The 17,405-nt window shown below is 46.8% G+C and overlaps 1 protein-coding gene across 1 annotated transcript in view; it reads left to right on the top strand.

Annotated features, from left to right (window-relative positions):
- The first annotated feature begins 1,251 nt into the window (after nt 1-1,251).
- Nucleotides 1,252-17,405, top strand: part of DOCK7 (dedicator of cytokinesis 7) — a 108,052-nt gene continuing 91,898 nt past the window's right edge. Inside the window, exons 1-2 of the mRNA XM_050901073.1 lie at nt 1,252-1,289; nt 11,364-11,469. Of these exons, the coding sequence (XP_050757030.1) occupies nt 1,252-1,289; nt 11,364-11,469 (144 nt within the window). The remainder of the gene's footprint in view (nt 1,290-11,363; nt 11,470-17,405) is intronic.

Here is a 17,405-nt window from a genome sequence, read left to right as displayed (position 1 = left end):
TAGTGGAAAAATTGGTATACTCAGATTGCAGGCGCAATGTGCTAGAAACATTCACACAATGCAAACAGATGGAATCGGATGAATTAACACTCGCTACTTTTGGACACTTCCTGGATTACTATTAATAGTTCTCTGGTTTAGATTAATGCACAGCATATGTCGTGTAACATTGACTTTGAATTATCTGCTAGAATGTGTCCTAGGCTCAATCTTTTTTTGAAGTCCCAAAATAGTTTTTTTTTTAGCTCCCCACCCTCTACCTCCTTTTCCCGTTAGGGTGACCTCAAATACAACACATTTATGGAGAGACTGGTAGTAATGACCTGTTTGGATGGAAAGGTGGTTGTTACGCTATTCCAGCCATCTTCTAAATCACCGTTAGGGAGAATTTTTAGCCTTTCTGAAGGAAAAGTTGGTACCATACAGGATGTGATAGACCGAGAGCCCAGTCTTGTCCCTGCAGGCACATAGAGCATAGGGGAGCATGGTAATCGATGGCGTCCCTCGGTGCCGTGCTGGGTGGGGATATGGGTGGCCAAGGGACCCGGCCATGCCATGCAGACCCGTGACAGCCTGGAGCTGTGGAGCAGCCCCGGCGAGGTGCTTCCAAGGGTGAGCACACATGAGACCCCAGCAGCGGCTCTGAGCCCAGGCCGCCGCTGCCCACACCCTCCGGTTGAACTCCGCAGGTCTCGCTCGACACCGGGGTGAGATGTTGGGTGGTGTGAGCCGGGTGAAGAGCCATCTTCCCTAACCACGAGTGGATCTTCATTACTGCACGTAATAACCCCAACCCACTCCGTTTTTAAATGGGAATAAAGCGGCAGTGAGGGCGAGCTGAACCGAAGGCGCGCTCAGTCTGCACCACGGCAGTGACAGGACGCGCTGGGTTAAGCCTGTCCGAGCCCTGGGGGATGGAGGCCGGATCGCTGCCGGCTGCTGGTGCGGGTCCCGGACCGGCTGCCCCGGCCCGCCTCAAGGGCCGAGGGCCCGGCACCGGGGATGGGCAGGGGAACGGCGACGGTCACTCCTCGCCGCGCCGCGGCCGCCCGCCCCGCCGTATGTCTGTGAGGAGCGGCCCCTGCCCGGGAAGGGGGAGGAGGCGGGCGGGCGCGGCGAGCGCTGAGGGTGGGAGCTGGGCCGGCTGCGCCGCGCGGGTGCGCGCCTCCGCGGAGCATTACGGCGCCCATTCCCGGCTCCCCGGCTCCGCCAGCGCTGAGGAGCGGCCGCGCGGAGCCCCGCAGCGCGGCCATGGCCGAGCGCCGCGCCTTCGCCCAGAAGATCAGCAGGTAGCGCGGCCGCGGAGCGCAGCGGTGCGGGTGCGCCCGGTCCCGGCCCCCGGCGTGGGGAGGGGCGGGCTGCCGGGCCCGGCCGGCGGGGAGGGAGAGGGGGGGGACGCTGCCGCGCCCCTGGGGGGGCGAACGGGCCCGGCGCGGCCCGCCGCCGCCGCCGCCCTCCCGGCCTTCGAGCTGCTGGCAGGGCGCCCGCGCGGCGGCGGGCCGGGCCGAGCCGGAGCCGGGGCCGGGGCCGGGCCGTTGGGCCTGCCGTGAGCAGCCCCCGGCCGGGCCGCCGGGCAGGGTCCGCCCAGGCCGGCGCCGCGGGGCTGCGGTTCCCCTCGTCTGCAACAAAGGGGTGGGGGATGCGGCCGTGTGCGTGCGCGGTGTCCGCCTCGCGCGGTGCCGCTTCCCTGGGGAAGGCGGAGGGGGGTGGTGGGGGGGGAGAGAGAGAAAAAAAAAAAAAGGAGGAAAAGAGCTGTTTAATTCAGCTCCCTGTGAACAAAGGCCGGCCGGGCGCATTGTGCAGCCCCCTCTCGCCGCACAATGGGCGGCCCAGCGCTGCCGGCAGCGCGGCGAGTGTTTTCCTGCCGGTGCCGGGGTGCCGGACCCTGCCCCCCGGCCCTGCTCCCGGCCCCCGCTGCCCGCGGCGGCCTCGGCTGCTGGGCGCCGAGTTCGCCTTCCCTCCTCTACCTGCGGCGGGGAGCGCCGGGGACGGGCGGCCAGAGCCCTGTCCGGCCGCTGCACCCCGTACCTGGGAGCACCAAACCTGCCTGCTTGCTTCCTTGCTGCCTGCAAAATGGAGAAAATAGGTCCCTTCCTTTTGTGTGTGATAAGCAGCTGGTTCATGTTAGCACAGCTCCTTGGACGTGCAAAGCTATTTGAGAGTTGCAGTGTTAAACATCCTTGTATTTTACAAAGTTTTGTGGTTTTTTGGTTTTTTTGTTTGGGGTTTGTTTTTTTTTTTAATAGAGGAATATTTGTAGGAAATTGCCTCCTAATGCCAGGTTTCTGTAGATCTGTATTCCAAGTTAGGCATGTGGTTCCAGGTAGGAACCACAGTTTTTCTGTTTGCTGGTCTGACCAGATAGCCTTTTGTGATGGTGGTACCTCTCCTAGCTGTAACTAGCAGCAGACTGAAAGTGGGAACCATCAGTTTTGCTGGTGCTATTCAGGAGGCTGTGGACAGTAGTGAAAGGAGTATCGTTTTCATGCCATTGAACAAGAAAACTGTAGGTACAAATAGTTTCAGTTACAGAAGCTGTGATGGCGAAGGGTCGCGGACAAAGAAAAAGGAGGTCAAAGGAAAAAGCTAGGTAGGAGGTAGAGGAGTTGCATCAATCCCACCCTGCTCAGGATCTGAAGGCAGGGGTGAAAACATTGCTCCTCTCTCGTGGTTCTCTGCAAACTTTCACGTGCACCAGCCAGGGGTTAATGTGACAGATCAAGCTCTCGGGAATGGAGGGAGATGGATTTGCTGACAGACCATTTTTCCTGGTTCTTGATTGTAGTCATAGAAATAGTCACATGAGAGACAAGTACTAGAAGTAAGAGCGTAAGAGTTCTGCAGCCCCGGCAGGAAGTTAAATAAAATGGCCCTGGGGTGACCACAGTGGGTGCTCGCTGCCTGTGTCGGGCACTAGCTCGGTGCAGTAAGTTCATGAGGCAGTAGCACAGATGTGCCACCTTTGTGTACCTTTTGATCTAATCCGCTTGATGTGTTTTCAAACCAACCAAACGGCAGCATGCATGTGTGCAGGCAGAGGTGGGCTTTTCGACACGTCAGATTCATCTGTGGAGTTTACTGTTCGTGCAGGCCGTGCCTGCAGAAGGACCCAGGTAGTCTGCAATGAGGTCAGCTCCTCCTGGAGCAGGGCTGTTGCATCTCCAACTCTTTCTTTTACGCTTATTTATAAGACTGCTATATTTCTCTCTGGGATTTCCCATATTGTAGGGTTGTCTAAAGTTCCTGGTTCATGGGCTGCACATCCAGTGCACGTGAAGGCAAAAACTTGTGGGCAGAAGAGATGATGTACCCAGAGGTGCCCAGACTGGGCTGTAGCCCTTCTCGTGCTGACACAGAATATGCTGCTGTGAATGTTACTCTTTCAGAAGATGAGAGATTCAAGCAAACAGCATACGGAAGTTCCAAGAGCTGTGATGGTGGCTGCTGGAAGCCCTCCCCAGTTCCATTGTTTAAAGAAGAATAGATCCATCACATTTTCACACTCTGCCCTCCAGTTTGGCTTACTCATCGAGGTAGACATAGCATTTGTCTTATTCACAGGAAATAGCCATGCTGCTCTTGGTTTGTCTGATAGCGCGTAATTCAAATGGGATGTAATTCAGATCCACGAAGGTAAATTACTTTAAGACCTACCTACCAAACAGATGCAAGCCTCTAGGCTGGTTATTACAGTAGTGGTAGAAAAAGAAATATGGGATCGTCTGTTCTGTTTCTTAGAAAGACCACAGATGTGGTCTTCACAGCCCTGATTTACTGCCTGTGCTTTCTTCAACCAGTGCGGTGCACCTCAAGGGTATATACAGAACTCCAGTGCCATGCGGTGTCTGTTTATTACTACTAGATTCTTTAAATATTGGGCATAGCAGCTATCAGTGACTGCTGCAGCAGTTTCAAAATACCGTTTTAAGACTGTCTGTTACAAGGTATCTTTCTGACAAGGTCGTGCTGCATTTTTGTTGGAAGGCTTTAAACTAGAACAGATTTTTAGCCTGAACTTTGGCCATCACATGTACTTACTAATTCTTCTTGACTCCATCAGAAGAAACTCTTGAGTTAAACTTACTATAGTGGGTTAATAATACCTGAAATCTTGCCTGAAATTGTTAATTTTTAATTGGAAATATATTGGTAATAAATTTTTTATTAAACTGTATTGGAACATGTCCTTCTGCAGCATCATAATACTTCTGTAGCTGCATGTGCGCTATTAGTTTCTATCTCAGTGTAAGAACAGATGTACTTCTATTTAGTACCCCTGTTAGCTCATATGGTGTTTAGGGGACTAGAGGAGAGTTAATGGAAGGCAGGTTCCACACCGGCAGAGATAAAAGTTCACTCATTAAGATGTCTCAATAAAAAACAGTCAATAAGTTATTCTTGAGGAACCAGCTAAGCTGCCTGTTCACTCTCAGCAGGGCTGGGTGTTCAGTACCGACCAAGCCGAGTGCCATGTCTGGCCCCTCTGGGGTTGTGCTGCGCTGTCCCCACCGAGCACTCACCCCTTCACCTGTGTGCGCTTCAGATTCCCAGTTGCATTATCCCAGTACATTTTCTGGGTATGGGGCTGCTTGGCAGAGAAATGGGACGTGAAGCTCCCCCCCCCCCCCAAAGGTCAGTGCTGAGTTCCTGAATGTCCCAGTAATCGAACCGTGTTGTACCCCAGCACTCCAGTCTTTCCAGGGGCAGGCAGAGGAAAAGGTGTGCAAGTTTTTTAGAGTTCAAATACAGAAAAAGAAAAAATCACCCTTTAAACGTCACGCAACGTACACAGTTCAGGCAAACTCATGCAGCCTTTCACATGAACCCCTGTCTCAGTGCCTTGTCATTGCTCTTGGACCATCCTGAGATCGGGTTATCTAGGGAATCCAGAACTGCTTCTTTGGTCAGACCATCACCATTTTGAAAGTGTCTTTCCTTGGAAAGAGTTTTGCTCTTCCTTTACTGCTCCCACAGTTAAAGAGGATCCCTCTGACTTGGAATAACATACCTGCCTTACCCTCCATTTTGCTCTGCATTTCAGCCTCACACAAAGCTCAGAGTGTGATTTTTACCACTGGTCTTTATTCTCTTGCTGAGAATTTTCAGTTTTCCTGTCCCCAGCTCTCAATGGAGTCTGGAGAAAATTGTTTTCACCCTTGTGGGTCCAGTCTCTTCCGAGGTGCTTCCGTGTGAACGGGAACCTCACAGTGCCATGAGGCGCTGCTGTCTGGGGCTGGGGGGGATCTTCAGCAGAGCCCTGGCTGAAAGGGGGTGACCCTGCTCTCAGACATTCAGAGATTTGGAAATTCCCCGTCATCCAGGGCTCTTTCGTTGTATATGGACAGATTTCTGGAGTAATCACAGCTTGTTGTCTTTATGGTTTTGAATTGAGGGGAAAACACTTCTGTTCACTACATTCAGAGCTAGCATCTTATTTCTGCTGAAGCTCCCTTTACACTGATGGGGTACTATAAAAGGTGACTTGGGAAGACTAAATTTACATTTGTGTTCATTTAGAGCCCTTTTACATTGCCTGAATGATGTGTCAGGGAGACTGACAGCCGCCTTTGCCCTGCCTCAGGGTAAACAGGGATGATGTGAAACCTGCACTCACTGAAACCAATAGCAGAGCTGTCACTGGCTTCCACGAGCACTGAATCAGGCCAGAAATGTAGTGGTTGCAGCAGGATATTCATCGCAGTTTATTCTCTTCCCACATCCAGATGCCATTTGCATTGTCAAAACACTATCACAGATAATTGAAAGTATTTTTAACAGAAACTTCAGAGCAGCTTTTTCCCGTTCTCCAAAAGTCACATTGTCTTCCCCTGTTCAGCCGTTGTGGATGTCTCGTGTGGGAGCCAGCAGTGCTCTGGGAAGCCTAAGAAAATCTCTGACTGCTTAAAGCAAGTGAGAAGGCAGGGAGAACAGTTTATCTCTAGGGCTCCGCTACAAAGCTGCTTCTTTGTACAAGGCTTCCTTGTTTGGTTGGGTTTTTTTAACATGAGATGTGACTTTGATCTCTCCTGAAGAATCCAGTCCTGTGGTGATTTTCACAGTAAGGTATCTTGGGAGCTCATTCCCTTCGCTGCAGCCTAGGGGTGATGCTTTCAGCCTTAATAGTCAAATATTATCAGAAGAGCACCACAGGCAGTGCTGTATGGTGTTTTCTGTTTTAGGCAATGGTAAGGAAAAAGGGAACATGTTGTTGCTCATCTTCTCTGTTAATTTAAGAACCCACACTTACCCGCAGCAGTCAGGATCAGGCTGGGTGTTTCCTCAGCTTTGGGTTGTAAATCAAACCGATTTCACTCAAAGGGGAAGGAGTTCACTCCAAAGGAAACAGGACCTCGGATTTAGGAGGAAGGCTGCATCCAGGGCACAGCTGAACTGGCAGGGTAGCTCAAGGCCAGAGCTCTCCCTCAAGCAGGTTCCCTCATCCACTGCAACGCATACCTGGTGACTCGCACCATGGTTCAAGCCTGGATGGAGCAGGCCTGCAGGCAGGAGAGCCCAGACGGAGCACGTAGGGACAGAGGGACAGGTCATCTCAACTGCAGCGGCAAGACGGGTGCAACCGGCGAGTGCCATTTGGCTTTGGGGATTCAGACCCAAGTGTAGCGAGTATAGTAAGATAGATGCCTCCAGCCATGTGCAGAGTTGTACACAAGTGAGCTGGCTGAACAAAGGGGGATGCTTTTACTTTAAAAAGTAAACTATGTAAATACAGTTTTCTCTGCTGCTGAGAGAACAAGCAGCTTTGCTATCGATTGACGCTGATGCCTCACTGTACCAGGCTGTCTTTCTCGAGGCAAAGGCTCGCTGAGAGTAGAGTCACTGCACGTGACACACAAGATGAAGAACAGGCAGGAGTAACAGTTTTGCAATTAGCGGGATGGGGAGAAACAAACAATTTGCATTGCTCTTTCAAAATGGGGAGGGCTATGGAAAAGAGAGACTTCCTCAAATCACTGCAGCATATGATCTAGATGACTGTATTCTGACCCACCTTTTCTGTGAAAGGGAAGAGTTCTTAACCTTGCTTGGCTTAGCTGGACAGGTCTTGGTGAGCCTTTTCTTGGGAAGGCAAAATGGAAGAACTGATACTTCCAGTATGCTGCTTAAGGTTAAAAAAAAAAAAAAAAGGAACAATTTTTGGTTTTGACCGGGTAGGCTGCATAGAAACAGAAATGATTTTTGTGTGTAGTAAAGAAACATGGAAGTGCAAACAAATGGTTTCATTTTGTTATTTGCAGCTCAGAGTACTTTGAGAATGACCAGTCTTGTTTTGCTTTAGAAGCCAGTTCCAAGGGGAATTTTTTTCCTCTCCTTTGTCTTTTTTTTTTTTCTGTGTGAACCACATGCACACACAATAATTAACCAGTGAAGAAGGTCAGAAAGGAAGTGACTAGGGAAGATGTGCTTTAAACATAGACATTCATGAGGCTGTGGGCTGTGATTAACTGGAATGTTTGCCTAAGGATCCCAGGTTACATGTTGAATATAAGATAGTTATTAAAGAGGCAGTTTTTTATTTGTCCTTTTAATTATCAAGAGCTTTAATGGCTCTTCTGTTCTGCCAAATGGATTTTTTTTTTTTTTTTTCCATTTGGAGACTATTTTGAGATTTATTTCTCTTTTCTGGTTGGATTTGGTGTAATACACTTTTTAACCTAAGTTGGTTTAGGAAGCATAGCTTCTAGATAGAAACAGTGTTCAGGGTTATAATATAACATGAACTTAGTACTTAGTAGATGGCATTTGTCATGGACAAACCACTGTTGGAAATGGAGGAGGAGAAGGCAAGTGTATTATCAGTTTTAGGGAAACTGTGAACCTCTGTGATGAAGCAGTGAGAAAGCAGTCCTGAAAGTAGTCAGCTGAGGTGTTTTCTCAATAGGAAAATACTCATTTGGTTCTGCAAAGCCCTGATCAGGCCTTATCTGGAGTGAGTGATCAGGATGAAACACAGTGTGTTAAAAGGCGTGATTGCCAACTGGAAGAAAAGCGGAGAAGAGCCATCAGGGTGATCAAGGGAGCAGAAAGCCTGTTGCAGGATCTGACCTTGCTTAGCCTTGCAGAAGGAAGGCTGGGAGGGGATATGACTAATTTTTGTGAATACCTTGCAAGTAGGAAGGAGTGGGAGGAGGGCTATTGAACCTAACTGATGATGTTGGCACAAAACCACGTGGGTATAGATTACCCATAAATACACTTGGTGATCAGATTACATTAGAAGATGGTTTCTAAATGTCAGAATCATGATGCTTTCCAGTAGGGGAAATGGTGTTGAATACATTTGTGAATGCAGTGATACAAAAAGGTAGCCAACAAGAGCTGTGGATTAGACTGCAGGCTTGGAGTAAGTAGTAGTCAATCCTACAGTCTCCACTCAGGAATTTCGAGGTTTAGGCAGTAGCCAGTTTCTTCATGTGGGGAGAGGTTTGATTGGTAATTGCGAAAGCTAGAGAGGTAGGACCACTTAAGACATGAAAGTAATGATGATATCTTGGTCAAACCGATTGGAGGTTGTTCAGTTCTGACTTTCTGTGACCATGCTTCAGGGGAATTTTTAATATCCAGTGAGGTTATTAATGGGGCAGCAACATGGAGCAGCCTCTGATGTACAGCACATGGTCAGAAGCTGTGCTGATGAGTGCCACCCTTTTGTTTTACCATGTTTCTTCCCCTGTTGCATCAAATGACCTTTTCAGCGGGAATGATGTCGGGCAGTGTAATAGAATCCGTGCAAACTCACAGTGCCCCTAAGCAACGCTATAATTGCAGCTGAGCTTGCTTCTGCTTTAAGTTGGGGTGAAGCACAATTGTAGCTGGAGTTAAGGGTGTATTGACAGGCTGTGCTCCAAATACAGCACAGCTCCCAGCCCCTGCAGAGCCGCCCAGCTGAGGTCAACACGCAGAAGAAGAAAGGACTGAGAATCCCTCTGGAGTCTATCACAAAGCATGTCTCAGGTTCATAAGGAGCCGCCGCACGCAGGAGGAGCAGCGCTGAGTAACGTGGCTAGGCATCGGCTGTGGTTTCACAGCTGAGGACAGGTTTCCTCCTCTGGCTATACTTTCCATTGGAAACAATGTATATCTCTTGAAAATGGGGAAAGATTTTTAGTTTTTCCTGTGTTGTGCTGCACGGCGAAATGTGGGTTCTGGTTTTTCCTGCCAGCCATTTGGTGAAGGGCTCTCTTCTGTGTGTTGTCAGGAATTACACAAAACATGCACCGAGTAAGAGATCAGGTTTAAAGCAGAGATCGTCTGCAACCCGGGGGCAAGCTTTTAAATCTTGTCAGCCACAGATGCGTAGTGTTTTCCATGCCAAGCAGCCATTTTAATACATTCCAAATTTTCCTATAAATGCTAGCAGCATGTGTGGTTTGTTCTCATGTGTGCGTGTCTGTGAGTGTATGCGTGCACATGGTGGGAGCAGGGAAGATGGTTTTTCTGAGGGCAATCAGACAGCCTGAATGTTGTCCGTCCCCAGCAGGAGCTGTTTGGTCTGCTTTCAGAAGCCACCTTCCAGAAGTGAAAACATAGTCTCCTGTGGATAAAGGCAAACATGAAAGAAATGACTTCTTGCAGCCAGAATACGTAAAACTTTTTTTTTCCCTTCTGCAGTCCACTTTTTTAAAAGACAAAATAATGCTTCCTCTAGCTAATCTTACTCCCATCCTCTGGCCTGAGGAAACATCTGCTCTCCATGGTAGGCTCGGTTGTCCCAGCTAGTTCCCTTTTAGAGTTCCCTTCTCTTCCATTGACATCAGTTGCCTCCACCTGCACCCATTCCTGCCCACCAGCGTTCACTGCAACAGCAGTCCCGAAGCTGGGAGCCCACCCTGATGTCAAGGTTTTGCTCAGGGGAGGTTTAACCATCTTTACCTGACAGGATTTTAGCAGCTCATGCACCATGCTGATACACAGCACGTTCCCTTGAGTGAGATCAGGAGCGAGTCTGTTAGCCATGACGCCGTTCCCACAAAGATCGCTGATACAGCAGAAAAAAAATCACCCGTGTCCTTGCAGCCTCTTCATCTGTCTTATGCACTGGTTAGTGTCTTTTTGGAGCTGGGACTTTGTTCTGGGAGACAGAGCGGACTGCAGTGCTGCAATACGGTGAATGGCAGTTGGGAGCGGGTTTGTCACTAATAACTTGGTCATTGACTCCTAGAGAAGAGCACTGTTGTGTTGGTGAGGTCCTGTAGACCAGGGGTAGTCAGCAGCTTTTCAGCAAAACATTTTTTCGTGGAAAGAATCTGGGCTTTTGGTTTTCTTTTGAAACAAAACCATTTCCACCATACTCAAAAACTTGGCTGTCCCAGTTCTACTGCCGAGGTGAGCTGCAGCTTACTGCCAGGTTACGAGATGGAGCACTAGATGGTTGTGTTAGGGCTTGACCCATGGCTCTTTGTTAAGACAGTCTTTGACTATCGGCATTTCCCTCTCTGATGTGCTCTTCCTTTGCTGAGATGTTCTCTTTGGGGGTTTACCTAACTGTTGTGTTTTCAGGCTTACCAGTGACAATATGGCTTATTGGGGAAAAAAGAAAACCCCAGAGGGGCACGGTGTGGATTTTACCCTCCAGGCGTGGAAGGGTTGATCTGTGGTTTTCCTTCCTGGTGAGAAAAGTTGCCCAGTGGTGGGATTTCTCTCTGGCAGAGACCGTAAGGCATTGTGCCCTGCTAGCCAGTGCATTGTGTGTCCCCTCTGCTAGTCACCGTAGTCCCACTGCTACCTTTCCTATGCGAAAGGGGAAACAGTTTTTTGTTCTGACCCGGTTGGTTGTTTCTCGTGTGTTGTTCCCTAGACATTTCAACTCGCCCTGTGAGGGACTGCTTTTCTGCCCTGGGTGTTGAAGGGGTTGGATATTGGGTGGAAAGTGGCTGCCCGTCCTCATCTCTGTGACTGCAAAAACCAAAAATAGGCAAGGGATGAAAATGAGAGAGCAGAGCACAGGAGCAGATGTATGACCAGGCTTGGAACTGCTGAGGGGTGCGGAGAGCGCTGGAGGAGAGCTTTCCTTGGTAGGAACTGGAAAGAGCCTGCTGGGAACAAGTTTATTTGTGCTCAGTGTCACATGCATTTTATTGCCACAGATGTGCACAAAAGAGCAGTTCACAAAAGGAAAAAAAATGTAATTGCTGTTAAGAACGTGTATGTGCAGTCTTGCGAGAATTTTGTGATTCTCCGGGAATTTAATATACAAGGTCTGTTCTCACTGGCCGGTGACACTCTTATTCCAACCAGCGCCCTAAGTATTTGGTTTCCTTCCAACAGCGGTGTAAAGCGTGTTTGATATATCATCTTTGTTGTAATTCTTTTACAGAGATAATGTTGTCCCTGTCTCATTTCAGAACGGTAGCTGCTGAAGTCAGGAAGCAGATCTCAGGGCAGTATGGAGGGTCTCCCCAGCTTCTCAAAAACCTCAATATTGGAGGCAGCGTCTCTCATCATACAACTGTAAGTAATGCTTGGAACACGGAAGACTGAAGAAGGTGTGCATAGTTATTTTGTTTACCATTTGGAAAGAAATTGCAGTGCTGACAGTTGTTGACCTAAGCGGCCCTGATAACACTGAGGAAAATAATTCCATGCAAAACCCTCTAATTTTGGAGGTCTGTATCTTGCAAATCAGTTGGTGTGGCTGGGAATTTGTGTTTCTGGAGAATCTTTGTAGGACAGGGGGCTCCCTTGACCAGATGTTAGTTGTTTTATCCCAGAACAGCCTGGACTGGGCATTAAATTCCACGTGCATGTGTGGCTCTCTTCATGAAGAGCTCTTTGCAAGCTCATGCACTTCAGGTACCTATTTTCTTGTGTTTCTTGTCACTCTTGAGAGTGGGACCACTCTGCTCATCTACTCTTCAGAAGTATTTTAAATGTTAATGTGAAAGTTGAATGTGCTTAATTCCTCAGGAATGTATATTTATTTACAACAGTCCAGTTTCAGGAGCGGCTGAAATGTAGGCCACGTTGTCAGAATCACCGTTTCTGAAGTCAGATTTTCTTGCATGGCCTACCAGTAACCTTCAAAATTTATTCAGCATGATGGTAAAAATTTCAAGAGTTCAGCAAACTTTTTCAGGCTGGAACTGTATTTTTGGAAGTGTTCCTTTGATTTGGGTTGTTGCTTCGGGTCATAGCACTTTCTTTTGCAGCAGTCAACTTAGAAAACAAATATTATAGCATCTTGTTTTCTTCAAAGAGGGTAGATTAGGTCAGGCAGTACTGGAAATGTGCCCTGAATTTGATAGTCTGTACAAGTGTTCTGAGTTCACAAGAGTTCTTCTCTTGTTTTGGAGCAGGGTCCTGTAGAGTTTCCTCAGTTCATGTACTGCTCTGTGTCCAACATAATGCGTTAAAGCTTTCTCATACAGAGCACAAATGCGTCCTTGGAGCTAGTATCATCTCAAAAGGGATCTCCAAGACTAAGTTGACCCCTAGCTTAGAAGAATGACTTTGCTGCAGGCTGAAAGTTCATCTTTCAGGAGATCCAGCTACACCAGAGTCACTGGGGATTGAAGAGGGCTGGAATTCCTGTCTTTTCCCTCTGCATCAGCTGTGTGAGTACAAGGAGACCAGAAGGCTGGCTTTGTCAGCTGTGTGCCCAGCCTTAATGGTGAGTGAGCACGAAGGAGGAGGGGTTAATGAGAGCGGTGTGTCCAGGGCTAATGCTTTATCACAGCAATCTCTGTAGGAGTGTGGAATGATAATGCAAAGCCCTGAGTTGGCAGTTCTGTATGGTCTTTTGCATAATCCAGTATTAGGCAATAGGGAGGGACCCCTGCTATTAGCGGCGTATACTGGATGGAGCACTCAGGGTCATTGAATCCACTTCCCTGCAGCAATGGTTAGCTGAGGAATAGACACCTACTTTTGAAGGACCCGTTGGATGTCCATCCCACAAGATTCTGTGCCTCACTTGTGTCACATGTGGTTTCATCTTGGAACAAGTTGGCTTAATTGCCTTTCTACTCTCCATTGCTTTCATAAAGCAAGATCTCTTCTGTGTACCTCTCCAAGCTGTTCCTCAGCCAGCCATAGTTTTGATAACTGTTTTTCCTTCTATCACCTCCTTTTGCTCTGAATTGTCTCTTCCACTTTTTCTTCCTATTTCTAAGGTTTTTCCATTCTGCCATCATCAAAGTATGCAGGTTTAAAGCTTCAGTCCTGTTGGTCTTCACATGTAATTCTTAATGCAGGATCAGATTTGTTGGTCACAGTTTTGTCAGCCCTGTCTTCAGTTCTGGTGTCTCTAATTATCCTGTTGCTGTTCTGTTTTCTAGTAAATGTATGCAAGAATCTATAAAAATCCTGGAAAAGGTCATGCTAACTGAAGCAGGCTCTGAGCCTTTCCTATCAAACTGCATTGCGTGATGGTCGATGCGATAAGCTCCTAGTTTGTCATATTAAATTCTGTGCTGAGCAGAGATGCTCTTTAGAAGCATGACTAACATGGAGCGATAGTTTGTAGGAGATAGTCTGTAGGAAAAGTGTATTTGGTTAAGTCATGAGTCTGTATCCTGAGGCTGCATAATATGACAGAGGTTCGCTTGTACTGAATTTTGGGTTAATTTCTCTCCCTTAGGCATCTGTCAGAATCTACTGTGCCTGCCTCTCCTGGTTTGATAACAGACGTTATGCAGAGAGAAAGCATTACTGCTGTGAAGCTGAAATAGCTATTTGCTCTGGAAAAGTTCAGAAGTTTGTGTGTTGTTACACTTCTACAGAGAAGAAATAGAAGGCCCTGAATCTGCATGGCAGTTTTGTGTAGCCATACTGGTTTGAAAGCCTAGAGTAGGGTGCGTGGTATGGGTTTAAATAGGAAATTTATGCTAAAATGTATGGATATTTTAATAATGCCGTGTGATTGTGTTTCATGTGACTATCTCCACAATGGCAGGAAGTTGCACTGTTGACTGTGCAGCATGGAACTGGAGGACTTTTAATGGTAATGCAGATTTGGTCTCCTATCCAGCGCATCTTGCTCATCGTGTTGAGCACTTCCATAGATAGTTATGATCCAGATAAGGCCACAGCACTGATTCTCTGTTGGCAGTTGCCAACAGTAGCTGCTTATGGTAATTTGTCTGAGAGTCTTATCACACGCAGTCCAATGGAGACATTTTTATGGAGAAACGTATGCTTTTGTGAATGAAGGGCCCTCAGCACTGTGCTTGGTTGGGCCTTTTGTTTCTTATTGACTGAAGCCAGTGCAGGGACTCTTCACACTCAACAGACTCGCATGTGGTTGAACCTAGGATAAATGCAAAAACCTGACAGCTGAATTTTAGCAAGTCTCTTCGCTTTTGCTTCATGAGCAGCAGACAAAATGCTGCCAGAACTGTTTCTAATTTAGTATCTGGTAGAGATGGGGAGAAGACACTGCTTTCAAATGACTGTACAGGAGCTTGTGGTTTATTATTGTCAGCCTTCACCCTTCTGCCACTTTAGGAGCAGTTGATTTTAATTGCACATTCCTCAAACCACAGATACAGGTCCAAAGCCTTCAGAAGCTTTTCCTGTATAACCTAACGTGCTGAATTGGGACTCTTCGCAAGATGCAGTCCTTGCAGCACTGAGCTTTTATTTTTGAAATCCAGAACAGAAGGCACTGACAGTTTGTTACTGAGAAATAGGAGCTGGTAAGGTCTTAGAGTCAGATGAAGGAGATTTTATTTTTTGAAGTTACTTTTGCAAGTCTCTCTAAATCCACTGGTAAATCGAGTGTGTGTTTGCACCTTGCTGTTTGCGTTCTGGGTTGTAAGCCACGTGCTGTGCTCATCTTCAGTGCATCGAGAGGTTCTGTATTCCCTCGTGGGAGCTGGGGCTTCTCACCACCAAACTCACTGATTGAATGCACTGAAAGTGGAGAGCTTGCACTTCCTTTCAAAGAATTCCCCAGCATCTTGCAGGATAGAGTATTTGCTTTGTTTATTTGATGAACCGGACTGCTTACTATGGGCTATTATAATCTCTCGTGACTAACCACTTTCTTTTCTTTCCAAGTTTATTTTTTCTGTTGAGCAACTCCTTGTGCTATGGTGCTTGTTAACTGTCTGCTCACCCTCTGTTGCACCGGTCATTTCTGCTCATTGCTGCATGCTACAGTGTGTCAGAGGCCTGATTCTTCTTTCCAGATTTCTGCAGTAGTTTTACCTGGATGAAGCTGGATTGTGGATTATCAGAGATTAGCATGAGTTACTGTTGAAGCGACCCAAAGCTTTCTCTGAATCTTGGCGTGCATGCCTCGGCTTGCTGGTTAATGGCTGCTTGTTATGCTGCTTTGCTGTAGGAAGAGCAGAGTTTTGGTTTGTATCTGCAAATGGACTGTAGTCTGTTTTTTTTCCCTGTGTGTGCTGTCCTTTTTATGAGGGCAGATGATGTTGTCAAAGGACAGAAAATAATCACTCGGTATCTGGACCTCTCTTCAATTGTAGCCCAGCTGTCTGTGTCTTAGTCTACATTCAGCAACTTTTGTTGCTTAATGATATTTATATTTTTCAAATTAGATAAAGACTTATAAAATCTTCGATTTCTGAATACTTCATTTTTGAGTGCCAAAGATAGTCATTGAAATGTTTTTGGTTGTTGTCCAAAACTTGGGGTTTTTTTCCTAAAAAAAGAAAATTTTCTTCAATTTTTTTTTTTTAATCTTTAGAGGTATATTTTAATTAGAAGAGCAGCATTTTACAAAATTTGCAAGTAAGCAGAGTGAATGTATAATCAGTTGTTTTATAGAAAAATGACAGTTGTTTCCAAAGGATTAAGGGTAATATTTCCTGTCTGTTGGTGTATGTTACTGCATAGTTGAACGTTCGTATGAGGAGGAACACTGTTACAAGAGATGCTAATTAGTCTGGGAATAAAGGGGTCTGGATTCTTGGACATGATGTGATTTGACCACGTCTGCTCTCAGCGCTCCATTTTCTCCATGTAAAATAAAGATGCTGACATTTACATACCTTTGTAAAGCACTGCCGGGTTTATGGGCATTATCTGGGCTAATTGAAGCTTTGTCTTGGATTTATTGGATGTGTATTCAAAGATAGTATCTAATTATTCAATAAGAGAATATAGGTTCCTTTGTATATTTTCTTTGTTTATTTTAGCATCATTTAAGAGAAGAAGAAAAGATAATTTGTGCAAATGAATGGAAAACACTGCAAGGGAAAACATGACAGTATCCTATGTGGCATAGAAAAGGGCGTTTTGAAGCGTTCAGAGCCAAGTAGTTTTATCACCAAAATCACTAAAACGAAAAGGAAAACGAGCCAAGTCTTAATGCTCTCTCAAAGCTGATTAAGGCTTAATAGTGACTCCCATTATATGTGTTTCCTGGAGGTTTTGCCCTGCCTTGCTGAATGGTCTATCCTCATCAGACAGGGGAGGATGGGAGAGGCATCCACATCCTCTTCCCTGCCTCCTCCCATTAGGGATTACTCACAGTTAACTCTGCTCCGGTGCAGGCCCTTTCTTTAGTAAATGACAACTCCTACATACTATTTCTAAAGTCAGTAATGAGTCCTGTTGCAGAGGTCAGGAGATTTTATATGTTAAGTTGGCGAGTCTGGTATCCCTTGAAAGGTTGCTGAGTCTCATTTATCTGCAGTAACTTAAACAGTTTATATGTTAGCAGAGATAACTAATCTTAACTAAATGTTATTATACAAAGTAAATTCAGTTACTTAAACGAAGCATTCGTGACAGGCCTGTTAATAAATACTCAGAATCTAAAAATGCCATTAAATCCTACTCTTTGTTTATTAAAGTTAGTTGTGACACATCTTTTTCAGGAATAAAATGCAGAAACAAACTGATGGTCAGTGGAAATGCTGCTAATATCCTAAACTGCAAAAATTCTTAATATTGGATTCAAATTGCAATGGAAGAATTTTCAGTCTAAGTCCCTGTTGGTCTGCTTGTAGAGTCTGTCATGCTAATGCTGCCATGGCCCCAGCAAGCAGCAGTGGATTGGAAGGCCGCTGCTTCACGATGCTGAATTACAGCTGCTTTCTCCTCCTTGGCTGTCTCGCTGCCGCTTGCCGGTGAAGGCTCAGGAGAGCAGGTGGAGCGTGCTTTAGTACCGGCTGTGAGAGTGCATGAAGGAGTAAGCCTGTGTCACAGGACACATGAGCACGTAAGGTGTAGATGCACTGCTGCAACAGTTCCTTTGTATGTATGCACTCAAGGCAGCTTGAGTGCACTGTTAGCCTTTTTAGCGCTAAGGTAATTTGAATGAGACCCACGTCTCTGTTATCTGGGCTAACAGGGTTGGGTGGATGTGCCTAGGTTTTGCACCAGCGGCCAGTGCTGTCACTGTGCGGGGGCACTCAGGTGGCTCTGCGGAGCCAGCTCTGAACAGCAGGCAAGGAGACTCAAGGCTGGAGGTCCGC

This window comes from Gymnogyps californianus, chromosome 8, assembly GCF_018139145.2.
Source record: "Gymnogyps californianus isolate 813 chromosome 8, ASM1813914v2, whole genome shotgun sequence".
NCBI lineage: Eukaryota > Metazoa > Chordata > Aves > Accipitriformes > Cathartidae > Gymnogyps > Gymnogyps californianus.
Note: the sequence above shows the minus strand (reverse complement) of the source record. Positions and strands in the feature narration are given on the sequence as shown.